Source organism: Megalobrama amblycephala, linkage group LG13, assembly GCF_018812025.1.
Source record: "Megalobrama amblycephala isolate DHTTF-2021 linkage group LG13, ASM1881202v1, whole genome shotgun sequence".
Lineage (NCBI taxonomy): Eukaryota > Metazoa > Chordata > Actinopteri > Cypriniformes > Xenocyprididae > Megalobrama > Megalobrama amblycephala.
Genome location: NC_063056.1, coordinates 24467943 through 24492346, shown reverse-complemented (window position 1 = coordinate 24492346; position 24404 = coordinate 24467943). Strand labels below are relative to the sequence as shown.

Below are 24404 nucleotides of genomic sequence, written 5' to 3'. Positions count from 1 at the left end.
TACTTTTAAACATTCATTAATTTCTTTTCACATAGCTTTTATCATCTCATATGAATTGAAGAATTACTTGGAATAGTTGTACTTTTATAAATTTATTTGTTGAACAAGAAAGAAATCTGGATCAGTTAGTTTCCTTTCACTTGTGCATTACAAATAAAAAGCTTTACTTCTAAGATAAATTACTAAATTGTAGTTTTTTAGTTTTAATTGTAGTTTCTAAATGTAGTTTCATTTTTTTCCTTGTTTTGCTGTCAGTATTGTTTTCTTTTGTAAGTGTAGCGAATATATAGTATTTAGTATAGAATGCACAATTCATAAATACAAAGCATTTTTGTACCCATATTCATATATACAGTAAATACAATGCCCTGCACATTCACATATAATTGTCAGATGATGTTAGCATAAATATTTCATACATTATAGAGATTTTAAAATTGATTGTCTTTATAACAAGAAACTGAATGTTCTCAAACTATTCTGAGATTGTATAATATTACCATTCAAAAGTTTGGGGTTATTTTTTTAAAGAAATGAATCCTGTTTTTCAACAAGCACACATTAAATTGATGACAGTAAATACATTTATGTTACAAAAGATTTCTATTTAAAATAAATTCTGTTCTTTTGAAGTTTTTTATTCATCAAAAAATCCTGGGGGGTGGGGGGATTTAAAAAAAACCCAAAACAAAACACCATTTTCACAAAAATAAGCAGCACAACTGTTTTCCCCATTGATAGTAATAATAAATGTTTCTTGAGCACCAAATCAGCATATTATAATGGTTTCTGAAGGATCATGTGACACTGAAGACTGGAATGATGCTGAAAATACAGCTTTGCCAAACACAGGAATAAATTACAATTTAAAATATATTAAAATAGAAAAATATTTTAAATTGTATTTCACAAATTTCATTTTTTTTTCATTTTTGTCATAAAAATGCAGCCTGGATGAGCACCAGAACATTAAAAGATCTTAAGACCCCAAACTTTTGAACAGTAGTGTATATTTTCCATAAAATTATTTACTTTCATCTTAGTGTCAGGCACAGACGTAAAGTAATAGTGCAAAAAAGGCACAGACCCTATACACTGCAAACTCACTGAGCTCATAGTATCTAAAAACTGGACAAGAGAGAGTCACTCATGTCTGTTAGAAAATGGTATCTTCACTGTCCTCTTTGACTGTACTGAGATGAGACTTCCTCTGCTTGGAGATGGCAGCCCACAAGCGACACAGCATCCCGCCTCTGAGAAACAAACAGATAAACACAGATTTACTTCACATTATACACTACTGTTCAAAAGTTTGGATCAGTCTTTTTTTTTTTTTAAAGAAATTAATTTTATTTATAATTTGAACATTAGAATTAATTCAGCAAGGACATATTGATTTTATCAAAAGTGACAGTAAAGACATTTATTATGTTACAAAAATTACTATTTCAAATAAATGCTGTTCTTTTGAACTTTCTATTCAAAGAATCCTGAAAAAAAGTGTATCATGGCTTCCACAAAAAAATTACGCAGCACAACTTTTCAACATTGATAATAATAAATGTTTCTTGAGCACCAAATCAGCATATTAGAATGATTTCTGAAGGATCATGTGACACTGAAGACTGGAGTAATGATGCTGAAAATTCAGCTTTTCCGTCACATTTTAAAACATACTGTTTATTAAAGGTTCATGAAGACGTAAACCAAATTAAGTGTGTTGAACATCATAGAGGTCAATGTTTCCATCCGCAGAGGTGTAAAGTATTTGAGTAAATGTAATTAGTTACTGTACTTAAGTATCTTTTTGGCTACTTTGTAGTTGTACTGAGTAACAAAAATATTAGCAACTTTTACTCTTTACTTGACTACATTTTTGAGCAAGTAAATGTACTTTTTACTCCACTACATTTGTGATGAGAAACGAAATTACAAATTACATTTTTCATGGCACCTAACTTTTTCTGCAGCAGTTTGTTTCTGATATAAAGAAGCGATATCGCCATCTAAGGGCATTGAAGATACTATATCTTGTGCATTTTGCCTTTACTCACCCAAAATTTGTCTACAAGTATACTTTACGTTGAATGCGAGTGCATTAGCAGGTTATTGACAAGACCGTTTTGAAGGATATTAGTTTACTTGTGGCCTTTTTGTGCACTTGAGCTTAACTGAGACTTGAGAGTTTGTAGACGTTTAAAAGGTTGTGTCGACCTTGATTTGTTGCAACATTGAGGTGTTCAATTTTATTTTGATTTTAGAAAAAAAAAACTTTTTGATTTCTCATCTTACAAATCAATTGTCTGTTATTTTCACTGGCATGTCTCTCAGGACCAGTGCATCTCTGAACCTACATTCAGCATGAGTAAAATACTTGTTAAAGTACTGTTAAAATCAGATACTCTTAGACTTTTACTCAAGTCGTATTGGAATTGGTTACTTGTAACTTGTAGTGGAGTCATTTTCGATGTAAGGTATCAGTACTTTTACTCAAGTATGGTTTTCAGATACTCTTTACACCTCTGACCATCCGTTAGTTTTGACTGTGAATTTTAAACTTTTTTGCGTTATTTTCAACTTCCGGGTTTAAATTCGTCTTTGTGTCCATGTCACAGGATGTGACGTTTTCTTGTATTATAGTAGATTATTATAGTAGTAGTATAGATTAGTATAGTAGTATTATAGAATTGACTCATCGGTGTCTCATAATTATTCATGAGACTGTGTGTTCATATCCTATGAGAAGACGCCTTGCCTAATTATTCATGACAGCACGCGTTGATTTCCTATGACAGGCGATACAATCAGTGAGATTGCATACAATAAGTGAGAGATGCATTAATGGATCAAAAATTAGTGTTTGTTTTTGCTTTGTAAGAGTTTTGCGTCACATAAGTTTTCTTCAATAGATCCTGAGTCTTCGACACAAATGCGATTCATCCGCAAGGCCTTTTTTCATGACCCTTTAAAACAGTTCTTTTAAATTGTAATAATATTTCACAATATTAATTTTTTCCCCATATTTTTGATTAAATAAAAACAGCCTTGGTGAGCAAAAAAGACATCTTTCAAAAACATTAAAAAAAGTTTAGGGTAAAACGGTAGTGTATATATAAATTCTTTCATCAAATGTTGAATTTTAACTATATTTATAATGTCTCTCCTACACCTTGCCATATTTTTCCTGTTCGGTACTTATGTCTAAAGTACTTACTTGATGCCACAGTACTGCAGATCATCTCTGCAGGCGAGATGGAGGAGACTGTCCAAAGTGAACTCATGAAAAACAAGCTTAAAGAAATCAAAGAACAAGCAATTGCAATTAACTTTAACATATTCAAGTTATTAAGCTAAATTTCACTATTAGAAATTGATAAATATGAATTAGCAATCAAAGCTTGTGGTCAAAAGTAATATTTTTTTCCATATTTCCACTCACTATTTCTATGGTTTTCTCATCCACTGGAACACTTCTTAACCAGCGCACCATAGCAGAATTGTGAGCATTATGGGATGAATGTTTATTATCTGCTGGAAAGAATAAACATAAAACATATTAGATACATAAACTGATACTTAAATGCATTAATTTGCACCCATGTAAAGAGATGTCACATTACATTACATTGAGTAAATATTACTGCAAAGCTGGTTATTACAAAAGTCTGGAAGTTTCGAAAACACTTCCAGAACAAGGATTATTTCTATAGAAGTACACGTAATGAAAACGCAAGCCCCGAGGTTAAGGCATAAACTTGGGTTGGTTGAAATTGGGTAACAGTTTTAAATGATTACAGGGTGTGTTCTAGGGTGAGTAAGAAAAAATCCTCCCAAAAATAAAGACAAGTAGTGGCATGTTGAGTAGATGTGAATAAATGTGACATATTGCTCTATGGCCACACCTTTTGACTGCCTCTGGCGAGAACTTTCTCTCATATGGAGGAAGCAGTTCAAAAACAATTGTTCAGTGGTAAATACTGTGTTCACTTCAGAATAGGAGAAAAAAAAAAAAAAAAAAATGTGAGCAACCTGTTGCTGCAGGCGCAGATCTGACCTCCAGGGCATTGATATGTCTTTGTTTGGTATGAATGGAGTTCTTCAGAAGCTCCTGGAATTCGTTCTCCTTTTCATTCAGCTGAATCAGCAACCTGGAACACAGCGTGAACAACAGCAAATCAGTGTGGTTCATTGCATTACTGTTTGCATTCACTGCCCTCTTGTGGCTAATTTGGAAAAAAAAAGAAATTAAATAAATAAAGGTCACTTTGTTGTGACATCACCACGATCACAGCTCTGATAATTGCTGTACTTTGCTGTATGCTGGCCTGTAATTGTGATTGCATCATTTTATTTTGTGTATATTTTATATACAGTACAGTCCAAAAGTTTGGAACCACTAAGATTTTTAATGTTTTTAAAAGAAGTTTCGTCTGCTCACCAAGGCTACATTTATTTAATTAAAAATACAGCAAAGACAGTAATATTGTGAAATATTATTACAATTTAAAATAACCGTTTTCTATTTGAATATATTTCACAAAGTAATTTATTCCTGTGATGGCAAAGCTGAATTTTCAGCATCATTACTCCAGTCTTCAGTGTCACATGATCCTTCAGAAATCATTCTAATATGCTGATCTGCTGCTCAAGAAACATTTAATGTGTACAATTGTACAAAATATTTGTGTACAATATTTTTTTTCAGGATTATTTGATGAATAGAAAGTTCAAAAGAACAGTGTTTATCTGAAATCTAATCTTTTGTAACATTATAAATGTCTTTACTGCCACTTTTGATTGATTTAATGCATCCTTGCTGAATAAAAGTATTCATTTCTTTAATTTCTTTTTAAAAAAATAAAAATAAAAATTCTTACTGACCCCAAACTTTTGAACGGTAGTGTATAATGCTACAGAAGCTTTGTATTTCAGATAAATGTTGTTCTTTTGAACTTTCTATTCATCAAGGAATCCTGAAAAAAAAAGTACACAACTGTTTTCAACATTGAAAATAATCATAAATATTTATTGAGCAGCAAATCAGCATAGAATGATTTTTGAAGGATCATGTGACACTGAAGACTGGAGTAACAATGCTGAAAATTCAGCTTTGCATCACAGGAATAAATTACTTTGTCAAATATATTTAAACAGTACACAGTTATTTTAAATTGTAATAATATTTCACAATATTACTGTTTTTTACTGTATTTTAATTAAATAAATGTAGCCTTGGTGAGCAGACGAAACTTCTTTTAAAAACATTAAAAATCTTAGTGGTTCCAAACTTTTGGACTGTACTGTATATATATATATATATATATATATATATATGCTAAATAAAACGTTCTAAAGAATGGCATTTATTTGAAATAGAAATCTTTTGTAATAAATGTCTTGACTGTTACTTTTGATCAATTTAATGCAATTCTTGTTTATTTTATTTCAAATAACGAAATTCATTTTTTATGGTTTTAGTTAACTAAGGTAAGGTTTTGGATACCTCATAGACTCGAGGCGAAGTTCTGATAGCTTCTTTGCGAGTGAAGAGTGACTGGAGATGAGGTCACTGTGGAGATCGTTGCATTTGGCCTGACCCTCTTCAGAATTCTGAGTGATACCCGATTCCTCTTTGTCCTTTGCGAGGGGAGTGACAGCCGTTTCAGGATCAGCCTCTGTGTGTTGCTCGGTTTCTGGAGAACTCTCCTCATTTTCAAACGATGACTGTAGCTGAAGCTTGAGCTCTGGGATGGGATTTTGATGAATTGCAATGAAGGTATGCCAGTAACAGATGATTTAGTGATGCAATAGAAGCATTTGGGGCCACTGTTGTATTTAAAATGGTGTCTTTTATGTACCTGGCAGCAGAACCGTGATAGTGTCTTGTACAGCCTGCCTCAGCAAGTTGTCCAAAGCAAACACCCAATGAGGTTTGATCTGCTGTTTCTTCAGAACCTTCTTGACCTACAAACATAAAAGTCACATATTATGAAATATATATATATATATATATATATATATATATATATATATATATATATATATTTTCAAATGTCTTGACCGTTTTGTCATGCTTATTAGTAAACGTTTAAAGATTAAACTCTTTTATTTTTTATTTTTTTATTTTTTTTTAATAGATTTCCAGTTAAATATATTTGCTGATTTCCACAGCTTTCATGCGTCTTGTCTTGTTCTCTACCAGCTGGTCACATCGCTGTTGGGTGACTTTATGTCACTCCTGTCACAAAAATTCAAACAGCTCGGCTTTGTTTAATGGCTTGTAGCCTTCCATCTTCCTTCTGATTACATTCCAGAGGTCTTCAGTTGGGTTCAGCTCTGAAAATTAGGCAGGTCATGACAGGGTCTTGATCTGGTGGTCCTCCAGCCACAACTTTATGGGCCTGGCTGTGTGGCATGGAGCATTATCCTAAAAAAAACAATCCTTCAAGTTGGGAAACATTGTCAGAGCAGAAGAAAGCATTTTTTCTTCCAGGATAATCTTGTACATGGCTTGAATCATGCATCAAAGCCTTCACAAAGACAGATCTCCCCAATTCCAGCCTTACTTAAAAAAAAACCCCAAATCAGCACCAATCCTCCACCAAATTTCACAGTGGGTGCCAGACGATCAGATCAGAATCAATCAGATTCGTCTTCGTGAAGGACGCATGACTCAAGCCACGCACAAGGTTATCCTAGAAGAACATGTGCTTCCTTCTGCTTTGACAATGTTCTTCAAAAACATTGTTTTTTTCCCATGCTCCATGTCACACAGTCAGGACAATCAAAGTGTGGAAGGAGAACAACCAGATCAAGAACCTGTCAATCTCCAGACCTGGACTCCACTGAAAACCTCTGGAATGTGATCAAGAGGAAGAACGGAAGGTCACAAGCCATCAAATAAAGCCAAGCTGCTTGAATTTTTGCGCCAGGAGTAGCAAAAAGTCACCCGACTGGTAGAGAGCAAGTTAAAACAATAGTATCATGTTGTTTAAAAAAAATAATATAAACTTGTTTTCTTTGCATTATTCTAGGTCTGAAAACATGGCATCTTTTTCAATTGACCAGTTGTTTTTGTTGTTGTTTTTACAAACACCTAAGCCTGAGTATGAGCAATAGAAATAATAATATTTGCCAATGCCTTGACCTTAGTTTTAACTTGATTCTGGTTTAGCTGAGATGAAAGCAAATTAAAAGCAAAGAACATACTGCATCCTGTAAGCTAAAGAGCACCGCCTGCAGGCTGCTGAGAGGCACAGAGGATTTCAGCAGACTGGAGCGCAAAGTCAGGAGGCTGTTACTCAGGTGCCTTTTGTCTGGAGAGCGGATGTTCTCTCGGAGGCAGCAAATCAGTTTGCTGATGTGATCTGAGGTAATGCACGGCTCTTCCATCTGCGAGATGAGAAAAGAACAGCAAGTGTTCACATACATCTCAATTCATAACCATTCAGGCATTTAAGAAAGGGCACTGGTGGTGATACAGCATTCCACTGTGTGAATGTACCTGTGGCAGTGTCTCCTGAATGTTTTGAACTACATGGCTGATGTACTCAGTAAGGATCCTATGTAGCGTGTCCCTCCGTTCGCTGTCCTTTCTCAGCATGAACAGACCTAGATTCTCTCCAGAACCAGCTGGACTTGTTGTCATGTCTCCTTGAGGCTCATCTGGCACTCTACCGACAGAAAATTTGCATGAAGGCAAATAAGTGATTTCAGGTGCTGAAAGTTTGACATGATTTCAACATATAATTCCCGGAATCTGTGATCTGATGAATGGACTCACGTCAAAAAGCCACTGGAGCTGGGAGGACTTTCAGCCATGTCATTTCCTTTGAAGACAGGAGTGGTCCTTCTCAGATCAAAAGAGCAGGATAATTCATTGTGTTCAGCATCTGTGTTCTCCACATGCAATGCGATGGGTACAGACATGCTCCTGTGAAACTCTCCTACAATATAATGACCAAATAAACTTGATTATCCAATAATTAACTTGCAATCAAATTACTTTAATGTACAAGTAATACTCATAAGTGGGTGTTTCTTCAACTTTGGGCACTTTTATGTCCCAGGGGTTCATTTTAATTAAAACTAAAAGATTTCAACCTTTTTATTTTATAAATATAATAAAATTAATGTCTAGGGAACTTTTATCGTGCTTTAATTTTTCAAATGTTTTTCATATCAGTGGTCAATGGTATAAATGACACTTTGGTAGGAAATAAAACAAAATAAAATAAATCGATATAAAAAATATATACATATAAAAAAAAATAAAAATAAATAAAAATAATGTAATAAAATAATTTCATAATTTAATTATAAAATAAATGAGTAAATAAAGTATATTACACATACATAAAAATAATTATAAAAAGAATATATATATATATATATATATATATATATATATATATATATATATATATATATAAACAATCAAACAAACAAACAATAAACAAAAATGACTCATGTGAGGAATGTATAAACATTGTTGGGCATTATTGGACAAATAAAAAAAGTGAGTGTGTTTCTACAAGTGTGTGTGTTTCTGTAGAATTCGAATGCGATTCTACAAGCTCACCGGCTGGGTCTTTCAGAGAGTTGTCGGACTGAGGCTTTGCCTTCTTCCTGGGACTGCCCTTCAGAAAGCTGTTCTTCAGGAGCTCTGAAGCTGTGGCTCTCTTGTCTGGGTTAGGTTCAAAGCAGCACATGATGAAGCCTTTAGCTTGCTCCGACATGCACTCTGGCACTGGGGGGTGAATCTTAAACATGCCCACCTGCAGGGGGGACAACTACTCAGTAAACTGTTTTGTAGAAGAACTTTAGGCCTGAAACACACTCTTCAGACCATCACAACATCGCCAGTTTTACGCCATCATTTTTTGCTATTCAAGACATTAGCATAAACCGTCTTCTGTTCTTCGTGCATACATGATATTTTTTGGCCTTACAGTGAATGTAATAAACATGCAATGAAGCATGAAGTCAATTGAGAATGTGAGAATGGAATGTAAATAAACTTCACAGTTGATTTACCATGGTTATATAACATCAGTTTAAAATAACACTCCTGTTTCAAAAACCTACAACACCTTAAACATGGCCGCCTGAGGATTTCCCAGCTCATGAAAAGGTGGCTTCCCTGTGGCCATTTCTATGATGGTGCAACCCAGAGCCCAGATATCAGCCGGTTTGCCGTACCCACGAGGACCTTGGTCGATGATCTCTGGAGCCATGTACTGCAGAGTGCCTGTTGCCGAATAAATCAGGAGGAGTTTGAAAAGCAAACACACAAGAGTACATAATGTAATCTGAGAAGCATACAAGTATGCACTAGGATACTCACCTGTGAACGTCTCTGTACATGGGTTGATTCCTGCTAGTCTCTTAGAGGTGCCAAAATCTGATATCTTGAGGACACCGCTGTACGTATTTATCAAAACATTATCACCCTAGTGAGATAAAGAGAATGTAATGCAAAGTATGATACATGATGTAAAAAATGCAGCCAAAATGTTCAGGTTGATGAACTTGAAAACATTGGCAGCACTGTGATGTATTCATACCTTAATGTCTCTATGGACAATCTGATTATCATGGAGATACTTCAGCCCTTCTAGAATCTGCTTGGTGTAGAAAACAATGGTCACCTCATTATCTTTAAGAGGTCCCCACTTTGATCGTAAGAGAGAGGACAAACTTCCTGTAATGGAAGAAAAAACAAGTGAATGCATGATCGTTAGAGTTCAGGAACTGTGCAATCATACAGTTTAAGATAACACATATGAAAGGTCAATAAAATTGACCACAGAATGACAAGAATAGACAGACAATAAAATAAATTATTAAAAGAATCTTTTGAAAAAAAAAATAATTTTTGAAAATGCATACACTGTAATCTTGGCATTTATATTGATTTCATAAAATACTCTATTTTCAACAATTTTAGGTTTAATGACAAGTGGGATAACATACACTACCATTCTAAAGTTTGTGGGTCAGTAAGTTTTTTTCTTTGAAAGATGCAGTAAATTTATCAAAAAGGGCCAGTAAATAAATAAATAAATAAATGCTGTTTCCACAATAAAATGTATCAGTTTCCACAAAAATATTAAGCAGCAAAACCATTTTCAACATCGCTAATAATATCAAATGTTTCTTGAGCACCAAATCAGCATATTAGAATGATTTCTAAAGGATCACGTGACACTGAAGACTGGAGTAATGATGATGAAAATTCAGCTGTCATCAAAGGAATAAATTACATTTTAAAATATATTAAAATAGAAATGTTATTTTAAATAGTAATAACATTTCACAATATTATTATTTTTACTGTATTTTTTGATAATGCCGTAAAAATCAACATAAAAAGAAAAAAACATTTCCTTTGAGTCCATGTGAGTGTGCACATCTTACAGCATTTATCAAGGTAAAAAGTATTTTTTGACAAATATGAATTTTTATTTATAAGATCATTTTTAGGGGGTTTATCATCAGAATAACTGAACAGGTAAATGTTTTTTTGTTGTTGTCATTTTTAAGGAATATACTGATCACAAGGACCACAAGGGTCTACAGTAATATAATTTCCTGTTTTATGAACTTTTTTGTCACATTACAACAAAATGTCTTCCTGCTTGTTGCACCACAGACTTTGAGTTGGCAAAAAAGCTTGTCAAATATTGATTTTTATTTTAATAGCCTTTTTCCAGAAAGGTCAACTTTTTTTCTTCATGACAAGCTAAGGATGTTGACATTTCTGGACACAAATAATATATGTATAATAATTATAAACATATATTATATATTCATTCAAAATGCTCATCATAAAAGAGGTGTAGAACAAAACACATATATAAGCATTACATCACTGACCCACAAATAACTTTGAGATGAATTTTCTGAACTGGTCTGTGCTGTTCAGTAAAGCACATTTCTGTTAAGCACCCAGCTATAGATCTTCCCACACACCAACATAACACACTACACACCCATCCTCAGAACCAAGGATTTCTCAACAGACTTCACAAAAATCAACATTCCTCCATGTCATCAAAGAGGAAAACTTAAAAGATAACATCAGAGAACAATGAGCAAAGCATGCCACACCTCCAGGAACCTCCTCCATGAAGATCTTGATGAAGCCATCCTTACTGACTGATCCCAAATACTGAACAATATTCCTGTGCTTCAGCCTCTTGTGTAAGGCAATCTCCTCATGGAGCGGCTGAGAGTAGCTAAGAGCCAGAATGAGAAAGACAAGAAAGAGACCAAAATGGAAGACAAAAAGTAAATATTATGATGATTCAAGCTATGCAGCTCTGTAATCATAAGGGTTTTGTAGGCATATTTGGTAAAACATCTAAAATCACATGGAAAGGCCTACATCTGCAAACTGTCCATGTGAGGACAGTTTAAACAAGCATTAGTCCTGAGGACAAACATCACTGGGCCGTGGGGACCTCTGAACATGGTCAGAGGTCAACAAACAAGTGCTGAGTTTTTGCTAAAGCAGAGCAACAATGTGCCTAATACAGATTTAAGAAGTGGCCTAAAACTATAAACAACCATTTATTTTAATCTATTCAATATTGAACATATAATAAATTATATAATAAACACACACACACACACACACATTTCATTATTATATATTATTATATATATCATATAGTAATTTTATATGCCAAAAGTAGGCATGTTTTAGGTGTTATGAAAGTTATATTGTTAACATACATCAAGTTCAAACTTGATGCATATTTTAAAGTATGCATTTTACCCAAAAATATCAACGCAATGGAAAAAACATGTTCATACGTGCTGTCCTTCTCTGGGATCTCTTTGATTGCGATGCGCACATGATTGCTGAGGTCCCGTCCAGCGTACACCACTCCATAGGTTCCTTTCCCCAGCACCACCTTGTCTCCATTCTCATTGGTCTCATAAATGTACTGAAAGAGAAATAGTACCATCCTATGGACCAATTTCATCCAATGGGTAAAGACCAGTGATGTATACATGTATATTTACATGCCAATATTGCTGTGGCAATATTACTCAGTTCTTATTCAAATACTAAAATTAATCTGCCTAAAAAAAATATATAGATTTATCAATAAATATAGATTACTCTTTAAAAGTTTGGGGTTAGTACAAGAAATTAATACTTTTATTTGGCAAGGATGCATTAATCTGATCAGTGATAGTAAATATATTTTTAATATTATAAAAGATTTCAATTTTGAAAAAATGCTGTTCTTTTGAACTTTCTATTCATCAGAATCTTTTAAAAAAATGTATCAGTTTCCACAAAAAAATATTGAACAGCACAACTGTTTTCAACATTGATAATAAGAAATGTTCCTTGAGCACCTAATCGGCATATTAGCATGAATTCTGAAGGATCATGTGACACTGAAGACTGAAGTAATGATGCTGAAAATTCAGTTAAAATATATAAAAAATATTGTTAATATAAAATATATTGTTAAAATATATTAAAATAGAAAACATTTTAAATTGTAATAATATTTCACAATATTGCGGATTTTTACTGTGATTAAAGTTGGGACTTAACATAAACATAAAAACATTAAAAAAAAAAAAAAAAAAAAATTCATACCAGCCCCAAGCTTTTGAACAGTAATGGCAAAATTAATCTTTTAAATCTTTTTGATATGAGCTGTTCTGTGAAGTTTTGACATTTAAAAGAACACTGTATGCCCAATGCTTCTTTAAAAAAGCAAAACTGAGTTTTGTAAGAAGCAGCATTCCATTTTACACCGAACTGCTACATTCAACAAGCACTAAACTGGCAGCGAGGACACATGACAGCAGGAAATACTTTAAATGTGGAGTCTCATCAATACTAAAGATAGTTAAAGAGGAAGCAAACAGGCTGACAACACAGTTGCATTATGGTACTGCCCATCATATAGTGGTACCATATTCACAGTATGCAACGGGAAGCTGCATTTGGAATGGTACGCAATGAAGACTATTGGCAATACTCAATGAACTGTTTGGCAATAAATGTCAACTCAACTCTTTCATGATGATTATACTTTTCATTAAAAAAAAAAACATTACAGCCAAGTCAAGACATCCTGACTACCCAAGATCCTGACTGTTCATCAAAACATCAAAACATCTCAAGTCTATTCCACACAAAAAAATATAAACCAGTTCTACCGGACAACATTAGTCTGCATCAATGAATGTCATTTTTAAGGGTTGTGAAAGGTAGAAATAGCTGCTTAATCAACCACGTGCACATTTTCACCCATGCTGAACAGGATTACTAGTTCCTGAACAAACAATGAGAGGTTATATGACATTCGTGGTGATTTCTCTCACCTCTAAAACTCCTTCCCCTCCTCTGACTGGACTGGAATCTTCCACGGGACTTTCTGTTTGATGCAATAGAGAATTCACCAAATCACAGAACCTGAAAAACAACACACAAATTACAGGGGTTGAGAATGTGTTCAATGGAAAAAAAAAAAAAATCTCTTTCATTGTGACTCACTGTCTTATGATTTCTTTATGATGTTCAAACATGCACTTACACTTGATAATCTGGCCATTACGTAATCGCTTGAGTTTTTTTTCATTGGAAGAATGAGAATAACTTTGTAAGATTGTTGTGGTTTCTAATCTTTGTTAAAAATCACATTGTCAAAAATCTTTGGTCAAATGTGACTTTTTGAATCTGATACAACAGGAGGGTAATTAAATATGGCATGTAATAGTGAATAGTGCCTGGAGCACCAATGAAATTAACAGTATTAAAATATCAAATTATTCTTGAAAGTAATTTACATAGCCTAATCTTTTAGGAGTTCATTCTCTGCCGAAAACACTCATGACAGTGGAGCTCTTCCCTCATGTTGTAATTGGCAACATGTTTGAGCAATGTGTCGTTTGGCAGAGCTCACCCTTTACAATGAAGATCACTGGGAAAGTACAACTGGAAGTCATCTGAATTGTACAGGACATACAGGAAGCAGCTCCGTTCGTCGAACTTGGAGATGCTGTACGAGTGGAATGACAGGGAATTTTCAATCTAAATGAACATGAGCGTTCTCAATCCAATCCAACATGCCAGAAAAATAAAACATCAAAGATAATGGGTCAAGCTCTTTTACACTGTTTGAAATTGATCCAAACAGAGCAGTTCAGTTTGTACTCCATTAGCTCCCTTGGGAATTTATAGTTCTTAGGGTTTTAGAATGGCTGTTTTTTTTTAAAAACTAAAGTTTGTGGTGCACAGTTGTTTTGTTCTATTACATAAATGTTAATTTCGAAACTTACATGTTGTTACAACAACTTGAATCTGACAACTACTGTAGTCTTGTAACACACAACGGTTTAAAAATTAAAAGTTTTAGGTTAAGTATCATTTGTGTTGTAAAATGAAATGTGAAAGTCTCTTCAACTAATGTCAGCCACTTATTTTACGGATTAAAAATATTGTAATATTTTAAAAGGAATAAAAATCCACAGGAGAATTCAACAAGCATTCAATGATGGCTGAAAAAAAATGAAGTCACGAATGAACAGCTCTTTGCAACTCATAAACATTTTAATGACAAATGCAACACATTCCTGTTAGAATCTGTGTGGAAATACTAATTCTAACAGGAATACAAATCCCACTAGGAGACTCTGTATCCATAACTAAAATTATTTTTTATATATGGGTCGATCTGACCTTAAATATTAACATCCACCATCATTTGTTTTGCAACCTGAGCTCTAAACAAGATGTTTGCTGCCCTAAGGGCTGGAAATAGGAACAAAAACAGTAATAAAAAGAACAGAAAGAGACAGTGACCTGTAGCTTAAAAATCTGGAAAGAGGATAACAGACGTCAACCAGGCGTTTCTCAATAAGGAAGTTTCTCAAAAAATCTTATTCAGAGAAAAATCGCTGGCCTGTGGCCAAAACAAAGCAGCCCTAGTGGGACCATAAACTGCTGCAAGCTTGGAAATGGAAAACAGAAAAAAAGTGGAAATGACAATATTCTCATAAGCACACAGTACCTTACTCCACGAATAGCAGATGCTGGGAAAGTCCACTCATGGAGACCTTTCTGGGAAAGCAAGATTAAGCACATTACACTCCCACAGACATGTGAAAAAGGTTGAATTTTACAGCATAAAGCAGTGGGTCGTTCACAACATCCTGTGTTAAATGATGCCTATCTTTCACATAAATTATTTAATAAGATGGAAACTCAACTACGTGACAACACAATGCGATGAAACTACACCCTGCACAATTAGTCCTGAATGCCATGTGTGAAAAGCACCAAGAGTCAAGGGTGTTTACCTCGAGTGGAGTGACGTGTCTCAGCTGCACCGTACGGCTGTCATCTTCCTCACTTACGCTTATTATACTGGGTTGGAACACTTTAGTGGGCTCCAGAATAAGAACCTAAAAAAGACATTTCAGGTCTGTTAATGTTCTCAACCTTTTTGGCATTTCCTTTAAGTAAAACAAGCTTGCTTCTGGGCAGTGGGGTAAAGGCCCCAATATACTTTAAACTAAGTCAAAGGATGAAATTTCGAACAAAATTAGGCCAAAACTAAGTTCATTTCTGGACTTTGAAACAGTTTAAAGTGTATAAAGTGCTATATAAATAAAGTGACGTGGCTTGATTAGAAGGCAGATTTTGCTGCTAGTGCAAACATGCAGACTTCAAATGCAAAAACTTCTGAAGTCCATCTGACATCATTTCTCTGTCAGTGACGTTTTTGAAACTAAGGCATGTCAATAACTGACTAATAACCTTTTCATTGCCATTAAAGTGAAATTACTGTACCTAAACATAGGAACCTGATAAAAATGTTTATTTAAAAGAAAAATATCTGACAGACTTAGAGATTTTTGCATCTGAAGTCTTTATATCCACTTTGCTATGATCAGATACTTTCTTAACTGCTGTTTTCTCACCATTGTTATGTTTATTTTTTAGTTTGAATGCAAAGCGTGCAGCACATATTTACACATTAATCTGGGCGGCATCAGAATGTTCGCAAACAGTATAATGCTGGTCACGTACTTCCAACTCCTTTTTATGTCAAACTATTTCACAGTGAATATATCGGGGCCTTTAAGGTTGTACTGTTGAGGACGGAGAAAAGAAGTGGTCTTACCGGGCAGCGTGCTGTGGAAACTGTAGGCTTACATGCCTGCACCATCAACTCCATCCAAAAGTCCACAGCTTCCTGTTTAGGATGATTCACTTCTTTGGGTTTGGCAAACTGCTTGTATAGCATATATGTCTCCATAATGGATGCAACATACCTGTTTTGGAAGAGAAATCACCTTGCAGTAAATCAAATGTCTTTTTAGGGCTGTCAATGTTAATTATATAATTTTTTCTTTAGAAAAAAAAAATACCCTCTCCAAATCAAACTTAATGTACGACATTCAAGGTTTTGCTATTACAGTCAGTGTGCCTTAATGCATTTATCAATGTCATAATAATCTAAACCCTATAAATTTTTATTAATTAAGGGGCTTTTATCATGCAGTTTATTGATTATGTAATCTGCAAATTAGGTCATTTAACTTATTTGAAGGGGGGTTATTACAGTTCTGAAAATAACAATTTTAGTTTAGTTTTAACTTCATACTACCTTATCAAATCAAACAAAAATTGATAATTCATCGTTTTCTTTGCTCACCACATTGGTGCTTTGAGTCTGTAGAGTCTCTCGGAAGCTTCTATGACTTTCTTGTGCTCATTGGCCAAGATTCCAGCCCCTAAATAAAAACCAACATCCCAGTAGTCCTGCATCTTCTCAAGAGAGCCCTTCCTGCCCAGCAGGCTACTCAGCGTGACACCTGCACAACAGGCACAAAGAACACCACAAAACAAAACTCAGTCTGGGCTATATGAAATGCATGAGACAGGGCTGCAGTGTAAATGTAAAAATAAGGCAACGCCTGTTTAACCACCTTATTTTCTCACATTCTCTATACACATACTTTGTGTTATCATGCATTCATGTTCAATGCCCGAAGCATTTGTATCATAAAAGTAGGCCACTAAATATCAATTTCTATATACTAGCCTGCTATACAGAAAATACCATCCAACAGCCAACAAAGCACTACATGATATGAAGACCAAACTATGATTCATCTCACTATTTAAAGTGCACACAACTAGAGCAGGGAAGCTAAATAAAGGACACACAAACACACCGATTTTCCGCAGTTCAATAGAGGTGTCGAATTCATGGCCAGCAGCCATCAGGAGCACAACGTTATTGATTCCGGAGTGCAAAGAGGGTTCAATCTCAAAGGCCTTGCCATACCTGCAGGACAAACATAAAGGCCGAAACACGAGATATCATTACTGTAAAATGAATATTAAGAGAAATTAGAATTAACACAAATACCTGAACATAGCTAACTGGATCACTGTTTTATGATGCATGATTGTCTGAATATCTAAACATGATTTAATCCAGACAAATTTACCTGAGAAGCCTATTTTTTTCTAAGGGAATATATCTTTTAATTAGTATTAGCTAATGCAGGACCTGGCCAATAATGAGCCGGCGTTCTGACGTAAAACCTGAAGGCGCAGAACTGTGTTTACAACGTCAACAGAGTAGGAGACTGACACGGAAGAGAAGAAATTATTGAACAAAGTCATTATTTTTGTTTTGTTTTTGCGCACAAAATGTATTCCCGTCGCTTCATAACATTAAGGTTCAACCACTGTAGTCACATGAACTATTTTAACAATGTCTTTATTACCTTTCTGGGCCTTGAATTTGGTTATGACGTCACTTTATATAGGGAGGTCAGAAAGCTCTGATTTCATCAAAAGTATCTTAATTTGTGTTCCAAAGATGAACAAAGGTCTTACAGGTTTGGAACGACATGAGGGTGAGTAATTAATGACAGAATTTTCATTTTTGGGTGAACTAACCCCTTGAAGTTGTTTACATATTTTTACTGTAAAGCAAGACAGTAATACTGAACAATTTATAGGAAGGGTATGCAGACCAGTGGACTTAAAGGTGCCCTAGAATTAAATATTGAATTTATATTGGCATAGTTGAATAACAAGAGCTCAGTACATGGAAAAGACATACACTGAGTTTCAAACTCCATTGTTTCCTCCTTCTTATATAAATCTCATTTGTTTAAAAGACCTCAGAAGAACAGGCGAATCTCAACATAACACCGACTGTTCGTAACAGTCGGGGTGTACGCCCCCAATATTTGCATATGCCAGCCCATGATCGAGGCATTGCACAAGGGCAGAACGTCTGGATGTGCACAGTTGAATCATCAGACTAGGTAAACAAGCAAGAACAATAGTGAAAAATGGCAGATGGAGCAATAATAACTGACATGATCCATGATAACATGATATTTTTAGTGATATTTGTGAATTGTCTTTCTAAATGTTTCGTTAGCATGTTGCTATTGTACTGTTAAATGTGGTTAAAGTTACCATCGTTTATTACTGTATTCACGGAGACAAGAGAGCCGTCGCTATTTTCATTTTTAAACACTTGCAGTCTGTATAATGCATAAACACAACTTCATTCTTTATAAATCTCTCAAACAGTGTGTAATGTTAGCTTTAGCTACGCAGCATAGCCTCAAAATCATTCAGAATCAAACGTAAACATCCAAATAAATACTATACTCACATGATCCGATCCATGCACGCAGCATGCATGACGAACATCTTGTAAAGATCCATTTTGAGGGTTATATTAGCTGTGTGAACTTTGTGTTTGCTGTTCAAGGCAAGCGCGAGCTCCGGGGCGGGGGAGCACGAGATTTAAAGGGGCCGCAACCTATATATCGGTGCATAGTTAATGATGCCCCAAAATAGGCAGTTAAAAAAATGAATTAAAAAAATCTTTGGGGTATTTTGAGCTGAAACTTCACAGACACATTCAGGGGACACCTTAGACTTATATTACATCTTTTAAAAAGAAGTTCTAGGGCACCTTTAAAGAAACTAATTTGTATTATTTAAGATCAGATGTTCACCTACCACAGCACCTTATAGTGAAGTGGATATTTATAAATGTACAAAATAGATTTAACAGTCATCAGACTTGTGTTTCTCTGTCAATCGAGAGGATAAAGACTGGGACTCACCAGTAACATGCTCGATCTCTACTGTGTGTGTCTTTGAAGCCTGAACTCAGGAACATGTCCTTGTAGATACGCCCGCACAGGCAGTACACATCTGAGGCCACGGTGCCCGCCGATTCCACAATGGGTAAAATGAGCTTTAAAGCCTTGTCACGATCACCAGGGTGATTCCTCCTTTAAACACATTTCACAATGTTTTATAGGGAATAAAATGAATGTTTAATCCAATAACCTTATATTTTTGTGCATTATATTATTTTCAAAAAACAAAGCTCACCTGTTCAATGCAAAAATATACTGAAACTTAATGTTCTGATGTGCTATCACCATGCACATGGGCAAATTATTCAAAGTCTCCACCAGATTTATTATGGATTCGTAGTCCTTGAATCACATGGAGAAAGAGAGTTCAATTTCAATAAATTATTCACACGTTTGTTGGCACCTCTTATATTTCACAACCATTGTCAAATATATTTGCTTATTGCTCTGGGTAAACAAAAATTATATTTATATATTTTTTTTCGTGTAATAAAATTAAAAACATAGCATGAAAATCTTAAAGAACAGGAAGCCATAATTTACCGTTTACTATATGATTTATTACATCAAAGCCAGAGAGATCTCATTTCTATACCACATTAATAATTAAACAGATTCAGTTGTGTATCACAGCAACAATCAAAACATTCACACAATGTGCTGCTGACACGCAAAGATTAAAGAAATACACATTTTAGAAAAAAGAAAAAAAAAAGTATGATAAAAGTGACTATTTGTTCATAAAATATGATGACTACACATTTCTATGCACGAGAATCATTCACATTGGCCGTGTTTGTCACCGAAAGCTTGGCTTTGTACACATGTAACTCTAGTAACTCACCGGGATGTCTCTATAAGACAGCAGGAGGCTCATAACAATGTCTGGACTCAGAAGCTCCACTGAATCCAGCCGCTTCTGGATCCGGCCCAGCTCCTGACTTAGAGCCTGTCCAGTGAAGTGCTCTCGAGCCAGACGGATCTCCCTGCGGATTGCCTCGTGGAGATATTCGCTGTGAGGCAAGAGTGTGTTAAGCTTTTATTCAGACAATATAAAAAAATAACATTTAGCAAATGACTTCCAGGAAAATAAAATGCACAAAATTACATTCCTACCTAGAATGAATGTGAACACTTTCCAGCAACTTGACCAGTCGATCCACCAAGGGGGTCAGCAGGGATTCAAATTTAAAGCTGGAATGAAGGAAATCTTTTATCCCCCTCATCAGTGTTGCATCACAGGCAAATACTTTACCCTGTGGTGACACCATGTAGGGGATAAAAGTGTAGCTCCCACATTGTTCCTAGAATGAAGAATACAGAAGACCAAACAAACACATCATTATTTAGGACAGAGGATATTGTCACAAGCACAGTCAGTCAGTTCCTATAAATCCACTTATACAAATGCTTGTTTTATATAGCAGTGGTTTTTATAAGTTAGTTTCAAACACCTAGTTAAAAAACCTAAATGACATTCATTTTAGCAAAATCTACAATCCAAATAGTATCTAGAATATCAATATCGTTATATTTTGTAATATCCATTGGTAAACAAGTGTGCACAATAAAAAACAACATACATTCAGAATACATTCAGACTATTTAATAAAGATTTAACTAAAAGGTCAAACTTTGAATATTACGTAATATTTCTTATAGAATAATTCTACAAAATTATGAAAAAGTAGAAAAAATGCAATAAGTTTATTCTCTGAAAACATAAAAAAAATACATATTCTCTGAAAACAAATCTTAATATATTGTGTTTTTTCTTTGTAACAATAAATGTATTTTTGTTTCTCACAAAGTTCTCAATAAATGCATCTTTGTTTCTCAATAAATGTATCTTGTTTTAAGGTTGCGTATATTATATATATATATATTATATATATGTATTTATTAACTGGAAAGTGTAAGACTGATGCTGGACTGTCTGGACCAAGAGAGGGCTACTCTTTTTAGAAAACATAGGAAATTAACATTTGAACTCTCTCTTGCAAAATTAGCAATCAAAATTAGTCGATCACACCTCAGCATTGCCTTAATCTACATTCCTTTCCTTTGGCCCCTCTTCCCCCATCTCTTTTCTCTACATGCAGAGATGACCTGAAATTCACCCAAAATCTATATGGTTTAATGTGAACAGTTATCATGCAACACTATACATGTCTGGTATCATTTGACATGTCTCAGTGTGACTGGAACAAAAGGTCTCATTCCCACAGAAGTAAACCAGAAGGTAATAAAGGTTTTAAGATTTTAGAGATATTTTGCCCTCTGTAATGGGTGTGTCCACCTTCACAGGGTCTTTCATCCTTCTGTCCCCTAAAGGTGTAAACTACTCAGTCTAGTAGTTTCCATTTGAAAGAAGTTTCTGTCTTGGTTTGAGTATTTAAAGAGATGTTGCAGGATGCTCAAGGCGATTCTGTAATCAGATCAGCCCACATTGCTGAGTGTCCAGGAGACTTAGAAATGTGTATTTTTCTAATGTCAGGTATGCATTTTTTTTACTCTTCTTCTGAGCATTTGATGTTTTGTATTGATCATCTTTGAACTGATTATGTAATTGGCATGATACATTTACCTGACTAATAAATTGTTACATTTGGCTTTATTCTGACTTACTCTTGAAATAACTGACTTCAGCAGATTACGATGTATCCGTGTTACCGCAAATCTACGACCAGGGTTAAGTACATACTAGATCTCGGATTGTATGGCACATGGGGCACATCTGGCGAGATTCTAGATTTCAGACTAACTGCTTGACTTTAACTAAGTTGTTATGCAATCGCATTCACTAAATGGGGATAGACAAAGGTGTACTGGTCATAACCTCTGGCCATTGCCCCTGCTTTAATTAAGTTGTTATATAGTTATATTATTAACTATATGGGGCCAGATAAATTACTATCGAGGAGCGACATTATAGTACATAGTACTGGCCATAACCCCTGATTATTGTCAATGCTTTAACTAAGTTGTTATATAGGCGATTGTATGGGGCTACATGGGTACCTTTTAACAATAGCAAGCATGGGCAAATTGCTTTAGCCATAACCTCTGGTTATTGATCAGACTGGCGAGTTTGTGATCGTGGGCCCGCATAACAGCTGGTGCGAGGACCCTGTGCGACTCTGAGAACCGAATGAACGAGTACAATAAGAGTGTACTCTTATGTCTAGATAAATTATCATATAAATTGTCAGTAATCAATTGGGATTCTAACCTAAATTCGAGGTCATAATAAAATGTAGTCAGATAAACGTTTAATTGGAATTAAACTACTTTGCCACACTGAAAAGACAGAACGCGCAAAAAACCTTCCCTGTCCTGTGGGAAACCGCCGTGGGGCTGATTGGCCGGGCCTTACAAAAGCAAGACAAAAATATTGATTAAGATTCTTTTTTATTATTTCATAAAAAGGGTATTTTCAATAAATGCATATTTTGGTTAAGCATAAGCAGTCACATGAATTGTAATTTTATACAATTTATTATTACAGCTTGTGTTGGCCAAAATAATGTTTTGATATTTATGTTACCATTTATGCTGTTTTATGCATCATTTCATTTCTTTTTAGATTTCACTATTTATGCTGTTTAATAGCCAGTCCCATTGTGACAACTTACCCTATATAGCATGACAACACTGTTGCCAAGTCAATGTGTGTTCAGTGAACTAAATCTTTTTCATTAGACAATAACGGTGTGAACGTTCAATAGCTTTTCTGTAGCTGAAGCTTTAAGGTTTGTGTCTATACAGAAACTGACTTTCAAAAAATACAGAAATATTCAGTGGAATAAAAAGTGTACTCCATACTGACTTTCGAAAACAACCTTGCACTTTACAAATCTAAAGGTGTTTTTTGTGTAGTTTCTCACCTTCACAAGTTGAAGACTGTCCTCTTGTTTGTTACAGTACAGGATGACATTATCGGTCATACTGAAACTCTCTCTGACACCCAGGTGATAAAACAGAGAGGGCTGGCAGATAGAGTTATTCATCTCCACCACAACAACATCTAAAACACAAGAGTTAAAAACAACCGCTTATACATGCTTTTTTTTTTTTAAATATTCCTGAAAATCCCAGATATGTACGTGCCACAACTTGCCTGCGTTGTAAAAAGTGTCCAGGATTTCAGATGTGCCCAACGCAATGCGCTCAAAAGAAATGCTCTTCAGCACAGCGTGCGCCTCTGCGCAGGCTTCTGTAAGACATGTCTGTGAAAGATTCTCCTCAGTTTGAGGCAAAGACCCGTCCTCAACGGCGATATACACCACGGATAAAGCCCTGGTCCGACTCCGCGGGGATATTATGCCTTTACTCCCGCCGCCTATTTCGAGAGCCAAAGGATCCTGCCATAAACTTCCAGCTGAAACTCGCACTGGATCCCTTCTCTTGGTCTCGTGCAGGCTCATGCGCCTGCGTTCAGTCGTATACATGGTGTATCTCGAAAAAAGTGCCTAGCTAATTAAAAAAAAAAACATCCTGTGTTCGCGTCCTCGACATGCCTTCACTATGGCGTAAAGTATTCCTGTAGTTTTTTCAGGTAAGACTCTGAGGAGGATCTTTTAGACACGTCCCTCCTCTGCGCCCCGCCCTCCTCGTGTCACGCTCCACAGCTGTGCGACCTCGCCTACAAGTGCAACCGCTGCTTGCCCAATAAGCCTGTCTTTGTTTTGAAAGTATGCTTTTTCTGTGCAAAACTGTTCCATTAAAAAAAAAAAAAACTTTTTCACTAATAGAAGTAGTCACAAAGGGGAGGTACTTATTTATGTAAATAAAGTGAAGTAATGGAGTCAAGTAAAAAGCAATGTCATCAAAAACACTTTTTTATTTGTTATAGATTTTATGCCATGTAGTTGTAACTATGCTGTAACTGCTCTGCAAATTTAAAAAACACAACAGAAATGTTTCTGCAGCAGAAAAGAAATACAGAATACAAATTTGCATTTTTATACTCAAGCAAATATAATAAAAACAGATGCACTTAATTATGTTAACATTATACAAAGCTAAAAATATATATTATAGGATTCAAAATAACTGCAACGTATAATAGTGTCATTGATCTGTCGTCTTCATCTCATAGCAATGTGTCAAAGATTATTTTTATTACAAGCACTCTGTTGTACACATATATGTGGAGGGATTTAAGATTAAAATAAATAAATACATAATAGAACGTTGTAATAAATAAAAGTACA

The 24404-nt window shown here is 35.0% G+C and overlaps 1 protein-coding gene across 2 annotated transcripts; it reads right to left on the bottom strand.

The window, feature by feature from the left end:
* Nucleotides 1-812: 812 nt before the first annotated feature.
* Nucleotides 813-23815, bottom strand: si:ch211-1i11.3 (mitogen-activated protein kinase kinase kinase 5). 2 transcript variants are annotated; one of them, XM_048152146.1, is made up of 28 exons: nt 23309-23815; nt 23076-23215; nt 20305-20492; nt 20033-20201; nt 19424-19530; nt 19150-19320; nt 17221-17333; nt 16698-16857; nt 16164-16314; nt 15337-15441; nt 15048-15097; nt 13941-14036; nt 13360-13450; nt 11821-11954; nt 11113-11240; nt 9567-9703; nt 9347-9452; nt 9093-9250; nt 8582-8777; nt 7784-7946; nt 7505-7673; nt 7210-7392; nt 5859-5964; nt 5504-5744; nt 4030-4148; nt 3440-3531; nt 3215-3291; nt 813-1253 (listed from the first exon to the last, which is right to left on the bottom strand). In XM_048152146.1, the coding sequence occupies exons 1-28, from the start codon at nt 23637-23639 to the stop codon at nt 1157-1159; spliced, it is 3978 nt and encodes a 1325-aa protein (XP_048008103.1). In that variant the 5' UTR covers nt 23640-23815; the 3' UTR covers nt 813-1156. The 2 variants fall into 2 exon arrangements, with proteins under 2 accessions (XP_048008103.1, XP_048008105.1); XM_048152148.1 differs by having other exon boundaries at nt 3440-3528.
* Between the last annotated feature and the right edge of the window lie 589 nt (nt 23816-24404).